At 40.1% G+C, this 19,439-nt stretch overlaps 1 protein-coding gene across 2 annotated transcripts in view; it reads left to right on the top strand.

Annotated features, from left to right (window-relative positions):
- The window catches only part of ERC2 (ELKS/RAB6-interacting/CAST family member 2), a 970,858-nt gene that overhangs the window by 516,490 nt on the left and 434,929 nt on the right, over positions 1-19,439 (top strand). For both annotated transcript variants that reach the window (XR_003306672.2, XM_026446958.2), the window contains exon 13: positions 3,067-3,202. Coding sequence is in view for 1 of the 2 variants with exons in the window: in XM_026446958.2 (XP_026302743.1) it covers positions 3,067-3,202 (136 nt within the window). In the remaining variant the exon portion in view is untranslated. The remainder of the gene's footprint in view (positions 1-3,066; positions 3,203-19,439) is intronic.

Here is a 19,439-nt window from a genome sequence, read left to right on the forward strand (position 1 = left end):
CACCTCTTGCTTCTTTCCTACCTGTGCGAGAGCATTCCTTCATTTCCCTTTTGACTTTCAAGTAAGCATTAAGTGAAAGAAAGACTTCAACTGCTAGAAATATCTTTGAAAACCGTGGCACTACTTCAGGAGAGTGTGGACACTTTATATGTAGCTATTGACAGTTTCATGTACAAATACAAGATGATCATTCTCATCACCTTGCTCTGCATCTCTCTAATTGGCCCAAATCCTGAGCAATGCCATTCCAAACCCGACTTTCCTTTTTCAGTCACTGGTATCTTAAATAAGGGAGTGTTGAAAGGAGTGGCTGGAGATGGGCCTCCAGCATAATGTCAAAACTTCAGTTCCCCATTTTTCTTAGCCACTAATTCTTTTTTTTTTTTTTTTGAGATAGAGTCTTGCTCTGTCACCCAGGCTGCAGTGCAGTCAGTGGTGTGATCTTGGCTCACTGCAACCTCCACTTCCCACGTTCATGCCATTCTCCTGCCTCAGCCTCCCAAGTAGCTGGGACTACAGGCGCCCGCCACCACACATGGCTAATTTTTTTTTTTTTTTTTGTATTTTTAGTAGAGAGGGGTTTCACTGTGGTAGACAGGATGGTCTCAATCTCCTGACCTTGTGATCCACCCGCCTTGGCCTCCCAAAGTGCTGGGATTATAGGCGTGAGCCATGGCACCTGGCCGCCACTCATTCTTAGGAAAGCTTTAAGGGACATGTGGGTCTAGAATTTGCTTTTTTTCTTTGGGATTGAAAAATCGTTGCAGTATTCCTGAAAGTAAGGTCACTGTGTTCAGACTGCTCTAAGAACTTTATGGGAGTTCTTTCACTATGCAAATTATGTTTGTAATAATAATCTGTATTTGTCACCCATACTTGGGGCAGAGGCACTTTTAGCAGTTGATTCTATTTAACACTATACTCTAAAATAATACAATTATTTCTTTTAAAAAATACTCTCTAATTAAACAATCACACGAATCATCCTAACCTCTCCATTACATCCTGTTACTGAGCTCTGGCCTTATTTCCTAAGGAACTGGAAAATATGACTGCCCTAGGTTCACATGGGCTTTGGAAATACTGTGTCCTCATTCAATTAGAAAGCAAGAGTCATTCTTAACATCTTTATACTAACCAAAAGACAGTTTCCTCAAAGTGGATTAGCACGCAAGTTTGACTTGATGGCTTCATGTGTGTACATTGCTGTATCAGGTAAAAATGGAGAAATATTGGACAAAAATTATGCAACTCAAAGACTAAGGAGATGGTCTTTCTATCATACTTTATAACCTCCTAATAAGTGCTACCAATAATATTTAAATCATGGCTTCAGTTAGTGTAAATATTCATAAGAAGCCAAAGTGTTCAGAATATATAAGTTCAGAATATAATATGTGTGTGTGTGTATGTGTGTGTGTGTGTGTATATACATATATATATATATATATAGTGTGTGTGTGTGTGTGTGTGTTATTTAGAGATGGGGCCTTGCTATGTTGCACAGGCTGGACTCTAACTCCTGGGCTCAAGTGATCCTCCTGCGTCAGACTCCCGAGTAGCTGGGACTACAGGCATGAGCCACTGCACCCTCGGACTATTTATTAGCAGGGAGTACACTGTTAGTGCCAGATAATATTATTCTACTAACTAAACAATGCTCTTGTGCTTTGTTTGCTTGGAATGGGAGAGAGTAGGGGAGTACATAATTTATGGGGACTAGAGATAAGAGTTTCTTGTGGAGAGCAGTTTTCATTTGATTTTACTTGCTTCAATTTCACGTTTGCTATTTATCATCTAGTTCTTACCTTGTTTACATTTTCAAAAGATCAGTGATTCTCAGTATGTTTTTTACTGAGTCAGGGCTCAGTAACAGTGGTTGACGTGGCAATGCTGTGGTATGGGGGAAAGGGATCCGAAAGGACCCCAAATGATTCTGCTGCTCGTCCCTCCTCTTGTGGTCAATACTCCCGAACCCGCCGTACTGCCCTCCTACCTCCTCATGTGTTGGATTAGATTTGTTACAGCTGCTGTGGGCATGGTTGCCTAAATCTGTGGAATGTTTTGCTAAACGCTGCTGGTGCAATAGTACACATTAAGCTTATAATTCCCGTTGTTGTTTTCTTGAACCCGTTCTTTATACTTAGTCTTTTACTCACTTGATCACTTTATGATTTTGCACTTTGACATCCTGTAGATTCATTAAGAATTTTTACTCCAAGCCCCAGAACTTTGTTTAACATTATGATAAGCCAAATTGTTATTGTGTTTGAGCTAAGTGGTGACAATGTATTTGATTGGAGCCTTGTAATTGTTATTTTAAAATCAAAGTAATGGATTTTGATCTCAGAATAAGAACATGATCCAAAAGAATAATAATGATAATAATTAGAACAGCAGCCAATTAGGAGAAAATAAATGCCCTATCATGGACCAGAGGCCCTATGTGCCTGGGCCCTGCCTACCTGTGCAGTCCCATCTCCCACCCACATCTACCCTTCCCTGGATTAGCCGGAAGGAAACCACGGCAGCCTTCCGGTTTCTTCTTTCCTGTCTTGGGAATTACATGCATTGTTCTCTCTACTTGAGAGCTCCGCCACTGGTGTTTCTCTTGGTTAGTTCCTTCTAGTCTCACCCACAGTCTCACTTTGCTAGGGAGGCTTTCCCTGGCCACAGCATCTAAAGTCATCTCCTTCCACTCCACCACCTGTCCACACAAGCACATCACTGTCTCTCACAGCATGCTGTTTGTTTCCTTCAACGTTAAGAAACCTAAGTTGTGTTTCCTTGATACTTGTCCATCTTGCCCACTGGCCTCTAAGCTCCATGAGGGTGAAGATTATACCTGCCCCATTTGCCACTGCAGCCCCAGTGCTTTCCTGGGACCTGGTATTAAGTGGATGCTCAATACATATTTGTAGTTGAATTAATGGATTATTTGGAAGTATCATCTTTTTCCCAAGCCCATATCCAGATAGCCTATGCTTAGTACTTCCTGAGTCTATTTGTGATAACATATGATCTTCCAGTGGTAGAATTTAACCAAGCTGTGCTGACTTTTCTCAGGCATATGAAAGATCAGAATAAGAAGGTGGCCAACCTCAAGCACAATCAACAGTTGGAAAAGAAGAAAAATGCTCAGCTACTAGAAGAAGTCCGTAGGCGAGAAGATAGCATGGCTGACAACTCACAGCATTTGCAGGTAAGCACGGGCTTCTCTTCTTAATCCCTAAATAACTAGAGATGGACTCTCAGAAATGTCACCATTGCTGCTGGAAAATATTCACAGAAATGGTGGACTTTCCCTTTGCCTGGGTCTAGCACTAACAAGGAACCTAGTAGGTCTTTCCCAGGGAGGGTCATCATTTTCAGAATGGTGGCCATGAAAAGCCAATTATGGTAGAGCCTAGAAATACAATGCAGAGTCTTTTGGTTCCTGTAACTCACCTTAAAAGGTAAGGGCTGCATTTATATAGTTGGCAAGAAACTTAAAACATAGAAATGTCTTCGTTTTCAATTTATATTTAAATTATATTGGTAATAGAAAAAGGCAAATGTGTGTGTATTATCACAGAAGGTATTTGGGTGAGGATGCATTCAGCTGATCCCAGACAGTTTACAAAACCAGTTTTGTTTTGTTCAAGACTGCGAGGCTCAGGCACAGATCATTATTCTGTCTTCTCTGTGAATATAGTTATCTTTCAATGGACAGTTCTATCTTAGAAACAAACCAACTCACTGGAAACACCAATTTTTCCTCATTAACCTCCCTTATTTTTGGCCAAGGAGTGCTCCCCATGTACTCAATAAAACATTCAAGTTAAAACAGGGCATTTGCTTTGAAGTTTCTCTATTTATTCCAGGGTGCCTTTAAACAGAGCAGTTCAAGTTGGCTGGAGTTCATGTTAAAGTTTGGTTATTAATTAGTGTCTTTCTCCAGTCATATATTAGGTTTCCTCCTTGGAGACAGGAGAAGTTAGATAATTTCAATATGTTCTCATAGTTCATCTTTTTAATTGGCCAAAAGAAAAATCAATAATTATTCCAGAGTAGGAAATACAAGGAAATACCTTGCATAGGGCATGGCACATGGGGACTCGTTAGTCAATATTAGTGGGTTTTTTTTTCTCTGTGTCCTAGACATGCCTTCTGGTGTCACTGAAGGCCCTTTACATTGACGCTTGATTTGGAGTGTTCACTGAATAGTGAGACAATAGTAGGTGGGCCCAGAACTTTTTTTTTTTTTTTTGAGATGGAGTCTCCCTCTGTCGCCCAGGCTGGAGAGCAGTGGCGTGATCTTGGCTCACTGCAAGCTCCACCTCCTGGGTTCACGCCATTCTCCTGCCTCAGACTCCCGAGTAGCTGGGACTACAGGCGCCCACCACCAGGCCCGGCTAATTTTTTTTCTATTTTTAGTAGAGACGGGGTTTCACCATGTTAGCCATTATGGTCTCAATCTCCTGACCTCGTGATCCGCCTACCTTGGCCTCCCAAAGTGTTGGGATTACAGGTGTGAGCCACCGCACCCGGCCAGGTGGGCCCAGAACTTTAAAGAGGACCTGACGCTAGGGCTCACCTTGCTGTGGTGTATTCTGTAAAAGAAGAAGAATAATTGCATCTGCTTCAGAGTAGTTGTGAGAGTTAAAGAGTCAAAGCATATAAATAATTTAGAATTGACTATGCCCAAAATAAGCGTTCATGACTAATGGTTGTTATAACAAGGAAAAGGTAAATGAAACATTAAAAACGATTTATCTACTATATGCAGAGGCATTTCTACAGTTCTAATCTGATATGCAATGAGCATCAAAGTTTTTATCTTTTCTATATATAGTAATTTCTTCTTTTCTAAGGACACATCTAGTTATGGAAATTAATGTCTTGTTTTGGCCCATGAACTTTTGTAGAGCAATATTTTCATAACGGGCCTCGATAACTACCTCATAGCCCTATTAATAAAAGATAGCATGGTCTGGAATTGCTTAGTTGCATTCCTGACCACCCCAAATAAAAGATAGCATTTGAAATGCAGTAAAAAGTAATCACGATTACTTTTGATGAAAATGTCTCTGGGTAAGGTTAATAGAGAGTAAACCTCCCACTTCCCTGGATTGTTAAGCAGATGTGCTCAGATGTAGTAATTACTGCCTTCTGAAAACAAAACTTTCTGGAGGCACTTGACTTTTTTAATATTGCTGTTGTTTTGACCATTTCCCATTTACAAGTTAGCCTGTTAAGCCTTTAAGTGTCAGTCAATCAGGATTTAGCCTGGCTGGTTGGTGGTTGTGACACTGGCACCTGTTAATTTTGATTTATTCTACACAAGCATTTGGTAACAACTGGGTACACTGGCTTCATGATTTCAACCAACCCAATAGGTATTATATCCAGAAAAATATAATGTAGGGTATTGCCTACAACAATAATAGCTAGTGGATCAGGCTTCAAAGAAGAGCACCAAGAGATTCAACTAGTTGGTATGAAAGTTGGTAACAAAGTTGAATGAAGATAGAGTGATTATGCTTTTTATTGTTCAAACCAGAACACAAAAGGCATAGACAAAATCTGCGTCACCTCAGTCAAACGTAGATATATAGCACAGTATGAAACATTTTACAAATCCAGTCTTCTTTATTTCATAAGTTTATAGTTTTCCGACAGAAATTGCAAACTCAAATGCTTTCAGGGTCTAGGCTTTTAACATAAGAAGCAGGCTTGTGTGTAGGAAAAATAATGATGTCTGGTTCTTTCTGCCTGTTTTTTATGGTTTATTTTTGGTAGAGATGTGTCAGTTAGCAATTGCCATAATAATGCTGTGCTGTGCAACAAATCACCCCAAAACCCAGTGGCTTTATAGTACCAATAGTTTATTCTTACAAATTTGCAGGTTGACTAACTGGCCCAGCTGCTCTAGTGTGGGTTTGACTGGGCACTTCTTCTACTCACTGCACATCTATGGTGGTGTCTGGGGCAGCTCTGTTACACGTGTTCATTCTGAGGCCGAAGAGGTGTGAGCAACCCAGGGAAAACTCTTCTAGTGACAGTTGCTGAGGCACAAGAGAATAAGCAAAACATGCTAGGCCTCATAAGGCCTAGTCTTGAACTGATATTGTGATTTTCACCCTTTGCATTGGCCCAAAGCAAAGCACATAGCCAAGCCACAGATTGGAAAAGTACACTCTACTCACAAAGACAAAAATGTATGGGAGTAGATACGAGGAGAGGTGAAGAATTGAGACCACTCATTCAGTCTATCAAAAGAGACAAGCCCTGGAGAAGTATTTCTCTATTATAAGAAAAATAGCATATGCATAATGAAAAAGTTCAGCTGTGGGTGGCCTTAGTGTGTGGATATACTTGAGGGTGGTGGGGAGCTGTAGGGAACTCAAGAACCCTTACTCATCTAAGGGAGTAGTGGCTACTACGCTCTGGTTGAACACTGCTGTAAAGGTGGGCCTAGGGTGGTGGAACCTCCAATTGTCCAAGATAATCCATAAAATGGGAATTTGTATGTGAAATCTGTGGATTTTAGGAAGTTAGTTGAATTTTTAAACACTCTGGGATCCTGTGAAGCACACGTGCACATGAGTTGCCACTGGCTTGTGGCCTCTGCTGTGTGGCTTGGCACTCTGATCCCTGTGGGTCTACATAGTGTAAATGAAGTGACTAAGAATACACCCTAGTTAGCCGAACTTGACTCACTGGAAAAAGGTGGCAGTTTAGTATTTGTCCTGAGTCCTCATTTTGTTTGAAGATACTTGAATTATTGTTTTTTAAAGGAAATCGTCCACAATCTACAGGAATAGGGAATGTTCTTGATTTAGCTTCTCAAATCATTTTTTGGAGCATTGACAAGGAGAACAGGAAGGGAAGGATGCAGACCCATGGAGTTGAACTGGCCAGTGTTCAAATACTGGCCCTTATTATTATTAGCTTAAGGCCTTGAGTACGGCAGAGAATCTCTCTGACTCTTACTTTTTTCATCTGTAAATGGGGATTGCAATCTTTACCTCCCTGGGTGGGTTAAATAAAATGAGGTTTGTAAAAGAACCTAGCACAGTACCTGACATATGTGGACTTCAGTTACTAGAGTTTTCTCCCAGAGAGACTGAGGTAATGAGCTTTTAATCATAGAAGACAGTGACCATTGGGAGTATCAACCAACAAATTCTTTGCAACTATTTTACACTGATGAGTAATACAGATATAGAACACACACCAGTAAATGGAAATTCCCAATAAAGCATTAAAAAAACATTTTGGGCAATAAGGAGGAATATTAAAACATTCTTCAAGTTAATGTTGAATTGTGTGTGAAAGGTGGATGTGAAAGATCGTGATTTTCTTGTATAATTCTGCAGAGCTTTTCCCAGAACACAGATTATAGGGCATGATATTTATGTCTGACCTTGGGGCTTTGGGCTTCTGTGTGTCCCATCAGAGCCCACATGGAGGTTTTTCAACAAGGTGTCTTTCTGGAGATTCACACTAAATCGTCATTTCCAGAATGGGATGCTTTTTTTTTTTTTTTTTTTTAAAGCTCTACCTATTTCTCACTGAGTAAATATGCCAATTTGAAACCCCAGTGGATATCCTTGTAGATTTTGGCTGCATTTTTCCATGTGTAGCTTATCGAGTTAATAAACTAACTTTCTAAAAAATGCACAAGCCAATGTTTTATGCTCCTTTTCTGTTATATGTCTGCAGAATTCTCTTCAATTTATTGCCTGAAAACTAAAGTCTGTTCTTGTGTGCTTCCGTTTCCAAATTATAGGTTCCCAGGGAACCATAAAGTTTCTTCTCTGCCCGTGGTTAAACCCAAGTGTGATCACTTTAAAAAGCAAATGAATGTTCTCATTTATTCTTGTCCTTTTAATAGAATTCTAAAAAAAAAAAAAAAAAAAAAAAAAAAGCTACAAAGACAATTTTATTTTTTTAATTTGTGCAACCCTGTACAGCCAATATCTTTTTTCGAAGGGGACTTCCTTTACTTTCCTCCTCCAATTAGAGTTGGAATCAGCTAACAGAGGAAGTGTAACAAACAACATAAACCTCAAAAATGCATAGCTTTCAGCAAAACATATAGTTCATTATGGAGTTCCCAAGGTTTGCTAAGTTGTTTCTTTGCAGAAGGATGTGTATATCTTAAGCAGCAATTTTTTAAACTTCATATCTATATGTTCATCTCTCCAAGTCACTAAGTTAAATTCATTTCTTTTTCAATTCCCTGAGCTTAAAATTGTTACTTTAACTGTGATCTATGTTCATGTGTTATGGTACACTTACCTAAGTACTGCCATTAGAAGAAACCTGACCAGCAGAGTTAAGAGATTCATCATTGTCAAAATGAGTTTATTTAGTTCCTAGTTTTCCATGGCTGTTTGGTAGGCATGGTGTAGAGTGATTTAGGGAGGCTCCATTTCAGCCATCATTTTCAACATATGGAAAAGATGAGAAAGGTCATCCTAACCCAGGTTTAAAAAAGAATCCACATTTGTTTAAATTTTCATTAGAACTTAACATCATGATTTGTTTTAAACACTGTGAAGTGTTTTATTTGTTTGTTTTACAGTTTTCTACCTTGATGGGTAGAGATTGGGAAGTTCCATTAAGTTATGGATAAATCCTATCACATTGTTGAAATGTGAACTGACCCTCATCTAATTTTTTCAGACCCTGTTCATGGTTTCAGACGAAGAGAAATACTCAAGTATTTGCTAGTCTGCAGAGGACAAGGAATGTTGACGAATAGGACTGAGGGTCGGCACAGGAGTGCTTTCTTTCCTTGGGGATTTATTTTGACATTTGTTTTTCTTTCACACTATAATCCCCCACGAGCCAAAAAAACGACTTTTGTTGTAGCAGGCCCCTGTAGGCAGTCTCAGAAAATCTTATTTGACAATCAGTTTCAGGTAGCCTTGAGTTAAAGTCATTACTCTTTGTAGTAACTCATAGACTGTCACGGGTGACAAGACATCCGGTGTAATGTATTTGGGAAGTAACTATTTGTTAGAAATGTTCCAAGAAGCCAAGTGCAATCAGGTAAATAAAACTGTTATATGTGGAGTTTTTCTTCTTTCCTCCCAATAAAGTATGACTTGTTTTTCCAAATGTGCAGTAACTTGCATATTTCTTCTGAGAAATGTCTCCTGCTTTTTCCTGTGGATTTCTGACCTAATCCTCCACTTCATATAGCCCTTCTGTACAAACACAATATATTTCTATGGAAAAGAGAGGTTTACCCTTAATCAAGTGTTGCCTAATCTACCTACTAAATTACCCCCTGAAGACAGACTGGAGTTCATTATTCTTTTCCAAAGGGTTTTCAGGTTTCACCCCATTAGTGGCTCTTTAGCAGTCCTTGGCAAAGTGAATGTTTGTTTGCTGAAGGCTGAAGATCCTGCTGAATGAAATGCAACATATTTCTCAGATGTAATCATTGTTGTTATGGGGGTAGAGTTTGAAATGACAAACCTTGGGGTGGGGGATTTGGAAAAAGAAATCTTGCTTGAATGGTACAGTAATCTCTTATTTTGAGGGGGCTTTCTAAGGAAGCTCACACTATTTTTTAGATGTTATCCTATCTTGTGCCTTTTGGTCCCTGAAATAGAAATCAATAAGGGAAAATCAATAAGTGTTCATCCTTTTGTGAGCGCCAGTGAAAACTAGAAGCAGACGTGAATCCTTTCCTAAAAGAAATGCCATGTTCAGGTCTAAGGAGAGAGAAGGGCTAGGTTTGTAGAGTCTGTCTTGCCTCTGTTTATCCCTGACTCTGATCTATGGGCTTATTTTGAGGTGAAGCTTGAACTATAAACTGGAGACCCCATTTTTGTATGTTCATTAAAACCACTGCTGATGATTCGTTTAGTCAATAATAAAACAACAGCCCATCGAAGCCAGAGCCCTGTGTGCTTTCTAAATTGCTTTCATGGGGGTGATCTTCATGCTGGATCCTTTTTCTGGCCTTGAGGATTGGTAGGGCCAGTTTATCTATCTTTATTTTATAGATGAGGAAACTGAGAGTCAGACAATTGTTCCGTGACTGGTCTGCAGTTGTGAGTCTCATTGAAGATAAAGCCTTAAGGAGGAACCAAAAGTGTGAGAGTTCTTTCTGTGAAGATTGGACTAAGCCTAAGCTTTTGTACACTGAAAAAAAAAAAATGCTTCCTCAGGCAAAAGATTCTGAACCAGAATCATGCTTCAAAAACCACTGGGAAGCGAGACCTCTGAGGTGTGTGCTTGGGAGCATCTATATCTTCTTCTATTCCATTTCACTCCATAGCACGTGCAGTATCATTTTCAAAGTAAATACGGTGAAGGAATTACTGAAGAACCCATACATTGAAAGCAAGGGGACTGGGAGAAGAAAAAAATTCTGACAGCACACCTTCTTACTTTTTCCAAGGTAGAATTTATGTAATAACTCACACACAGGACTTGTGTAATCCCTAGGGTGCAATCGTGTTCAACATGCATCAAAAGGGCCAGTCTAGTTAAACCAGCTCTCCCTGGCCAGGATAATTACCTCAGGTTTACTGTGAGTTATCGCTACCAGAGGTTAGTCAGGGGGGCACCTGCAAATCACAGTGCATGACATGCTGACATCAATAACCTCTTTCCAATATCTCAAATAGATGCTGGTATTTCAGCACATCGCTGCCCAAGGCAGAGATCTGGGCATGGTTAGCTTCTTAAAATGTTAACTTTGACTTATGGCTTGTCCAAAGCATTGCCAAGCTATATATTCAAACACTCCAGATTAAGGAAATGACAATCAATGACACAGGCAATGATTTAGATGGAAATCTTGCAAAAGGAAAATACAACTATTAAATCTGTTCCTATTCACTTAATCATCTCTCCTGTAATACACATTTGGGAAGTTGGTAACTTGAATTTATGACACTTTTAATTTCTTCTCTGCTATTACACTTTCCTTCTACATCTTATTTATGTTGCCTGGAAAAAGCCCTACAAGGTTTAAACAATCATAAGTTTTTCTTACTAGAAAGGACCTTAGACTTCGTTTAGTATAAGTTCCTTGTTTTGCTGATGAAGGAAGTAGGGCCCAGCAAAGGGAAATGACCTGCCCATGATCCTAGAGGGAGTTATTGGCGGAGGGGAGACCAGATACCAGGCCTTCTGCATCCTTGCCCAGTGCCATTTGTGCAGCCCACTGGTTCCATAAGGTAAGACTACCTTTGGTAGGATTTGAATGGTTAAAATCTTCAAGCCTATACCTAAGGCTTATTCCCCTCAGCATTGGGTATTAGACTGAGCATCTAAAATTACATAAAATTACTTAGTTATTGTGAATAAACTAAGCTTTATGTATGTTTTATAACAGGATATTCTATCATTTCCTGTGCCTCTCTTATGTCTTTAAAACTAGGGTAACTAAAGAAGTAGTAAATCGGTGGTGGAGATAATTACTGTGAGAACAGACTGCAGAGTTTAGGACTCTTTAGATGATAAATAAAAATTAGTTTAAGTTATTTATATCTTTGCCACTTTTCTCCATCCATAAAAGGATGTCACCCATAAAGAGAGTCAGGAAGTCTCTTGTGATGGAAAACAAGTGTGGATATTTTAGAAAATTCAACCAAAAGAATGATAGCTACTTTTTATTGAACAATGAGTTAGGCCAAGGATAATGTCTTCAGTTGTGTTCCCTGGGAAATTGAGACTCTGAGATGAACATGCAAGAAGTTTATTGAGAGTACTCTCAGAAAGGGAGGGAAGCAGGGTTAGGCACAGGGAAAAGCCAAACTGTAATGTAGTTGCAGCAAAGGCCTTAGCAGTCCCTGTCAGTTGCTCTGTAGCTGGGATAGTCATTTGGAGGGCTGTTGACCCTAATTGAGTCAATGGAGGTGGGCAATGCCAGGAGAAGGGTGTAATCTTAGACAAAGCAGCTCTCAGGGAAAGCACATCCCTGGCACTTGGAGACAGTGTCTTGGTCCTAAGGGGTATCAGGGCAGTGCATCTACATCTACAGCAAACACCTGATGTGTCTGTTGCACGCTCTTCATTGACACCCGTGGCAGATACATGCAACTGATCCCAAGACAAGTCTTACCCACCCAGCTTCATAATTCCTTTCAATATAAGCAGCCATTAAAAAGCAATCATAGTTGGCCAAGTTGCTGTGTACACACAATGAATTGTTTAATTGTCCCAACAAACTAATGAAGATGTTACTATCTTTGAAACCATTTTACAGAAAAGAAGATTGAAACTTGGTGATATTTAAATAAGAGAAAGAGCCGATGCTGTTTCTCAGGTCTCAGTCATAAACTGGACACCTTTCTCTCTCCTGAGTGGGGCTGTTTCTTTGCTTAACTTTTATTGGGCACAGTAACTGTATCAACAGTGAAGATGCTGGTCAGGACCCTCCAAAAACTGATAGAAAAATTAGGTGGCATAAACTTGGGTAATGGGGCTTTGCATGGATTTTATGGAAAGGGATTAAGCTTTCTTTTAAGTAGTGAGTTAGACTTAAATGCTTCTTAAAGGTGTATAAGACTCTGCCTTCAGTTCATCAAGCATTCCCAATGATGTGTTTTGAGGACTTTTTGTGTGCTAGGCACTGTGCAACCTACTGAGCTGTAACAAGTAAGACAAAATTACTTACATTTGAATATCTCAAGATCTTTTCTTTTGACGAAAGATATCCTTCCCCCAGCATTTGATTTGCAGTAGCTTCTGAAAGTCAACCAGAACATGCATTGCTGGGCTGCTGTGTGCTCTGAGACAGAAGAGCATTTGAAAGAGGTAACAACGAAGTTGTGGCTGCCGCTGGAGCCTTGGCTCTCGTGAGCCAGAACAGAAGCTTCTGGAAGGCCTTTTGGACCTCAGGTCATCCGTGGGTCTCTGAGCTTGAGTGGGTGAGAGATGACCGTATCAAGCAGGAAGTGAGGGGATCTGGTTTTTAGTTTAGACTAAAGTGATTTTTTTTTTCCTCTAAGCCTCAGTTTTCTCATCTACAAAAGAGAGGCTTGTATTGAAGTAAGGCCCTTTCAACTCTGAAATCCTGGCGTCTGGGGACTAATTGAAGGGTGCATATATGTGGTGATTTAAAAGTACCTTCCAAGGGGGAGGCTCATGGGCCAACTGGAGAGGCTACTGCCAAAAATAGAACATGCAGGTCAGGAGCAGGGATGTCCTTCTGTTGGGAATCTAGGGAAGTCAGTCTTCTTGGCACCATCCTGGTAATATAGAATACCTGGCTTTAAATGTAAGTCATTCTAAGAACTCTCTCTGTTTTCTATCCGGAGTGCAGGGTCTGCCATTTTGAGACTTTTGTAGTGTGCACCAACACATTTTGTTTTCTTTAGAGCAATCAGTTATAATAATACATCCACCAGTTGTTACTTTTTTGGTGTAAGACAGATTAGAACTCTGACAGTGGGGACACAAGATACACAGTGCAGGAACTTCTCAGAATTGAGCCACCTGGCTTACAGACATTTCTCAAGGGAAGGAACTATGTGGCTTTAAAATGTAATTGTTTGTGAAGTAGATTATTGTTTTAATAAGCCACTATGTCAGCAGGGGCTATTTTTCTCCTAATTGTTCAGGTCATAGTGAGCTGTGGGAAAATAGAATAGAGACTAATTTGACTAAAAGAGGGTTGATATTATCTAGATTCACATTTCACAAAACATGTTTATCAGTGATGGTTCTATGGAATACTACAAGGAAAAGGGGTTTCATTTGTCAAATGCCTCTGGAAAATAATATATACTCTTTTACTTTAAGAGTACTGTGCATATTAACATGTTAAAGACTCTGAGAAGTCCTGCAGTCAAAAGAAATGTTTGATAATCTTCAATCTAAAATTTCTCGAAATCACTTGACAAAAGGAGCCCTTTTCTGTCCCACTCGAGCATTTATTAACAATGCAAAGTATTAGCATTTTATGGAACTTGGGCAAATGCTGATTTAGGCAATTCTTGCTGATGATAACAGACATATGCAATTACTTCTTTGATTAGAGTTTGAGTTTGGACAAATTCTGCAGTAATACTTTATTAAGCATAATATTGTCTTTGCTGAATCAGAATTCACCTGGATTGCCCCTGCCACTTTGTTGAAAAACAGCTCTGTTATAATGACTGGCCAAGAAAATTCTAATTCTGATGTACTTTTAAAGAATTGTACCTCATTAAGAAAGCTGATATAAAGCAAACTGAAAAATGTTTATGAAAGGTACAGTAATATTTTCATCTATTATTTCTTGATCCTGGAATCCACATTGATTTCTAATTACAAGCTCACATTATGCTGTACTCCAAATCCAAATTTGATAATTTTTTTTAAAAAAATTGATGAATGTTTTGGGGGAAGATGTAGACATTTTTCTAGGTTTAAAAGATAAAATTGAATTTTTAAAGTATCCATTGTTAATTGTCACTTGGATGCAATTTTACCTCTTTTTTCTGCTAAGGCAGTATGGAATATAGTGCTCTGGGCTCATGTTATGCTGTTAAAGTCAATTATATGGCTTGAAAATGAAGCACAGAGCGTCCCTGTGTCATTACTAGCAGACTTGTTTTTATTTTGGTTGTACTTTTTTGACTGTGAAAGGATCCTTATAAGAAATTAGAAAACCGCACATTTAAAAATGTTAACAGTTAAACAATATGACCTTGAGTGTATGTCTTCTAGATGCCTGGGTCTGTTCAGAAATGGGCCCGTGATTTCTGAATGAACCGCACTTCTCTTAACCTGACTTAATGACGGCTTTACCTTTTACTCATCTTGCAAGGTTATTTTCCTCCTAGTTGAAATGAGGGATGAGGGTCATTCTTGACTGTTGCTTGGTTCACCAGAATAAAGTTTCACTTCATAGGAATTACCACATGTACGTTAGAGTCCAGTGGTTGAGACCAGGGTAGTAGTTAGAATGAGATCATAGTTAGATATGAAGTCTGGGAGATAGATGGCAGTTGGGTGAGGACATTCTTTTCTGTAATGCTTTTAATTCTCAAAGCTTATTATTTCCCGTATAAAAATAAGGACATAGCTCTATATTTTAAATGCTTCTGAAAAGAACGTTTTGATCTATTCATTCATTCCACATCCATCATGTTAGGCTCTGAACGAACCTCTTGGCTTTTCGAGGCTAGGTTCTTCTCTCTCATGCCCTGTCTCATGGACAGAGAGAACCATGAAGACATAATCATAAGACGTGCTGGGAAATGTGGACATAGGGCTTTTTGGTAGATTGGACTAAGCAGCACTACGAGTTTAAAAGATGAACCTTCTAAGTAAAGGCAGCTTGAGTTTTTCCACCCAAGTCAGCTCCTACAGCATTGCTGGGGCTCCCTGCATGTGTTTCTAGGCTAAGGGCTGGGCCTCTATCCCCGGTTCTGATGACCGCTTCTTTCCATCATTTACGAGTCAGTAAATATAATCTCATGTACCCAAATGTAAGCCACCCTGAATACAAACTCATCGACTATTTCTCAAAGAGAAATTTTCAAGTTTCAATATAGAAACTTACAGAGATATAGGAAGGGGAACATCACACAATGGGGCCTATCATGGGGAGGGGGGAGCGGGGAGGGATTGCATTGGGGAGTTATACGTGATATAAATGATGAATTGATGGGTGCTGACGAGTTGATGGGTGCAGCACACCAACATGGCACATGTATACATATGTAACAAACCTGCACGTTATGCACATGTACCCTAGAACTTAAAGTATAATAATAAAAAAAAAAAAAAGTCTAACAACAAAAAAAATAGTCAAGGTATCTACTTATGATATTTATATTATCAATTTAGTTACATTCAAAATCACTTATTACACAACATGTGCTCTTTTTTACTCTTGTATTTCATGGAACAATGTCACATGAACTCTTCACAAGCCTCCTCTGCCTAACACTGACTCCCTGGAGGTGCTTTTCCATCATCTGGTGCAGCCTTCCCTGCACCTGATCTTCCCCTCTGAGAGGTCTGACCCCCGTACCTTAGGAACTCATTTGTGACCCACTAGCTGGAGTCTTGCACAAAGCCACAGCCATCTACTCACAGATCATTAGCTTGTTTTACAGGTTTTGACTAGGTGTGAATATTTTTTTATCTTTTTACCAGGCCGGGCTGTAATTGCTTTTTTTGTTTTGTTTTGTTTTTGAGACAAAGTCTCACTCTGTCACCCAGGCTAAACTGCAGTAGTGCGATCTTGGCTCACTGCAACCTCCGCCTCCTGGGTTTAAGTGATTCTCCTGTCTCAGACTCCCAAGTAGCTGGGATTAGAGGCCTGAGCCTGGCTCATCTACTAACTGGCTCATTTTTGTATTTTTAGTAGAGACATAGTTTCACCATGTTGGCCAGGCTGGTCTCAACCTCTTGACAAAAAGTGATCTACCCGCCTTGGCCTCCCAAAATGCTGGAATTACAGGCGTGAGCCACTGCACCCGGCCTGTGGTTGCTTTTCTAAGGGATGTTTTTACCACATGGGTTAAGATCGTTGACTTCTACATTGACTCCTGATGCTGTCACTTACTAGCTGTGTGTTGTGCAACAAAGTTGTTAAGTTTCAGATGATGGCAGTACTTGCCTCCTAGTGTTGTGTGGTCATTTAGAAAACAGCATCTGATTTGGGAGGCCGAGACGGGCGGATCACGAGGTCAGGAGATCGAGACCATCCTGGCTAACACGGTGAAACCCCGTCTCTACTAAAAATACAAAAAACTAGCCGGGCGAGGTGGCGGGCGCCTGTAGTCCCAGCTACTCCGGAGGCTGAGGCAGGAGAATGGCATAAACCCGGGAGGCGGAGCTTGCAGTGAGCTGAGATCTGGCCACTGCACTCCAGCTCGGGCGACAGAGCAAGACTCCGTCTCAAAAAAAAAAAAAAAAAAAAAAAAAAAAGAAAACAGCATCTGGCACAGAGTAAATGCAGGTTGATGCCATGATGTTGCTAGGATGCTGATGATGTCATGTTATTGTTCAGCATTTACACTGGTGAGGGCTCTGTAAAGACCTTACTTACCATAGCCTATAGCGCCCTGTGCCCTGGCTCTCTTTGGGACCCCCTGTTGTCCTCCCATCATTTCCCTCACTGACTGCTTCAGCACTCCAGTCTCCAAACCCTCCCTGCCCTTGGAACAAGCTGGTCCTTTGGCTAGAAAGTTCTTTCTTCAGGCATGTGTGTGAGTAACTCATTTCATGTAGGTTTCTGTTCCCATGTCATTTTCTCAGAGAGGCTCTCTCTGAATGCTCTAATTAATAGTTCTTGTCTTTCTTTATGTTTCTGTCTTTATCTTTCTTCATCATTTATATCACAGCCTAAAATAATAATGTACAGTTATTTGTAGACTTGTTTATCTGTCTTTCCCATGAGCACACAGTCACTTTGTCCATCGTCCCTCCTCCTAGAATGTAGGACTAACGTGTCCAAAGCAGAGTTGGCCCATCGTAGACATTCAATAAATACTTTTTGACTAACTGAATAAATGAATTATTATAAGTGAGCAGAGTTGCAAATAAGCTTCCATAGCAGCTCTGAGGATTGGTAGTGGCTTCTCCGCATGCAGGAGAGAAGGGCTGAGGCTGTGTCTGTGAGGGAAAAGAAGAGTGCCAATGCCCATCAGCCCGTGCTGGGGACTCGGCAGAGAGCAGGAGTGTGTGTTCTGCCTGAGACTCAATGGAGACCTCCTTCAAAGTGAGGACCTGTGTCTTTTCAGTGTTTGATAGGTAATAAGATAGTAATTATTAATTATTCATAAAAGTGGGATACATGAATAACTGAATAATCAGATAGGCCAACCATGAATAAACAATGCACCATCTAGATTTTGTCGTGAAGTTTGTTTGAACAGAGATTCCTGCAAGAGGCCTTCTTGTTGGCATTTGAAGATGTGTGTTATTGTTGATCTACCCTAGCTGTTTTTCATTTCTCCGTGAAGCTGCAGAGGGCACCTTTCTCGTTAGAAGCTGCTTGGAATGGCTGTCTGGAGAGCAGGGAGGGCAGTGTAACAAAGGGGCCAGAGGAAACCTAATTTCCACCCTGCCCTCAGAGCAATGGCCTTGTGTGGCAGGCACCCTGTATGCACGCATCTAGGGCACATGGCCTGCTGACTGGAAAAATGTTCAGAAAGATGGCAAAATGAGCCATCTGGTTCTCAGAGCAACTTTTTCTTCATATTTTGGTTCCCTAAGTGAAGCCATACTTTTTCTGAGTGTTTAGGTCTTGACCAATAGCAGTTATGTGAGCAAGGGATTTTCTCACTGGCCAAGAGTTTGTTCATTGTCTAATTGACAGATGGATGGAGTAATTGAGCTATTCAGCAAATGCGCCGTGGTCACCTGCTGTGTGCTGGGCTCCATGCAGGGAACACTAAACCTGTGTAAGCACTAGGACTACATCACAGCCACCATCTTCAATAGTCTAGTTTTTGGCACTCACATTACAAATGAATGTTTTCCTTCTCAGCTATCACCCTGTGGAACTCGTATTCACTTCCCAGCATGGCGACTATTACTCAAAAGCTTTCTGGAACTCCTCTGGCCACCTCGAAAGCCATGCAAGAGATCTTACTCTTTTGTAATCACAACATGTTCTTACCTAAAACCAGCATTTCCTATTTTGATCAGCAGCTTTATTCTCCAGACTTGGTTCTAAAAAACATGTGGCTATAAAGTTATGCTTCTGGCAGGGTGCTGTGCCTAACTCTGAAGATGGTTCCAAAGCTGTTTCCCAAAATGTCATGGAGTAAGGGCTACATCTTTGGAGTAGGTCACAGCCTCCAAGGTCACTGTTTAGAATGAGGATGGTGTGCACAGAGATGGAAACAGTCTGGCATGTTTTGTAACCTTATCTTTTTTTCCCCCAGACTGCATGATTTTTTTATTTGAAATGAAGCAAGCTAATTTTTAAGCATCATATAAATAATACACTGATTGGATTTTGAATTTTTCAAATGGCTCCTTCTATACTGCAAAAAAATTCAAAGTCATTTGTAATCACACAAAAACTTCATATTGCCAAAATTATGTAGATATTGTGGGTGATGTTGATTCCTTGGAGGCCTAAATTATCCAGAAATTTCCTGAGTTCTTCCCAATTTTATTTATTTGTCTGTATCTGGATTTCATTTCTTTCCAGTTCCTCATTTCAACAGGGAGGCTGCATATCAGTGGCCATGTCTTTTCGTTCTTCAATCTAGAGTTACATACGCCTGGAATCCTTTCCTTTTTCTACCACTTCACAGCTGTGTGATTTTCAGATTGCTTACTCTTGCTGTGCCTCAGTTTTCTTATCTTTAAAACGGGGATAAGAAGACTAGCTACCTCACCAGTTTGTATGAATCAATGACCTCTTGATGTAAAGTCATTATCACAGTTCTTTGTGCATGGGAGTGTACTCTGGAAATGACAGTCACAATTACTTTTGCCATCATTATCATTACTACACTTAGCATTGACCA

The sequence above is a fragment of the Piliocolobus tephrosceles genome, chromosome 2 (genome assembly GCF_002776525.5).
Source record: "Piliocolobus tephrosceles isolate RC106 chromosome 2, ASM277652v3, whole genome shotgun sequence".
In the NCBI taxonomy this organism is placed as follows: domain Eukaryota; kingdom Metazoa; phylum Chordata; class Mammalia; order Primates; family Cercopithecidae; genus Piliocolobus; species Piliocolobus tephrosceles.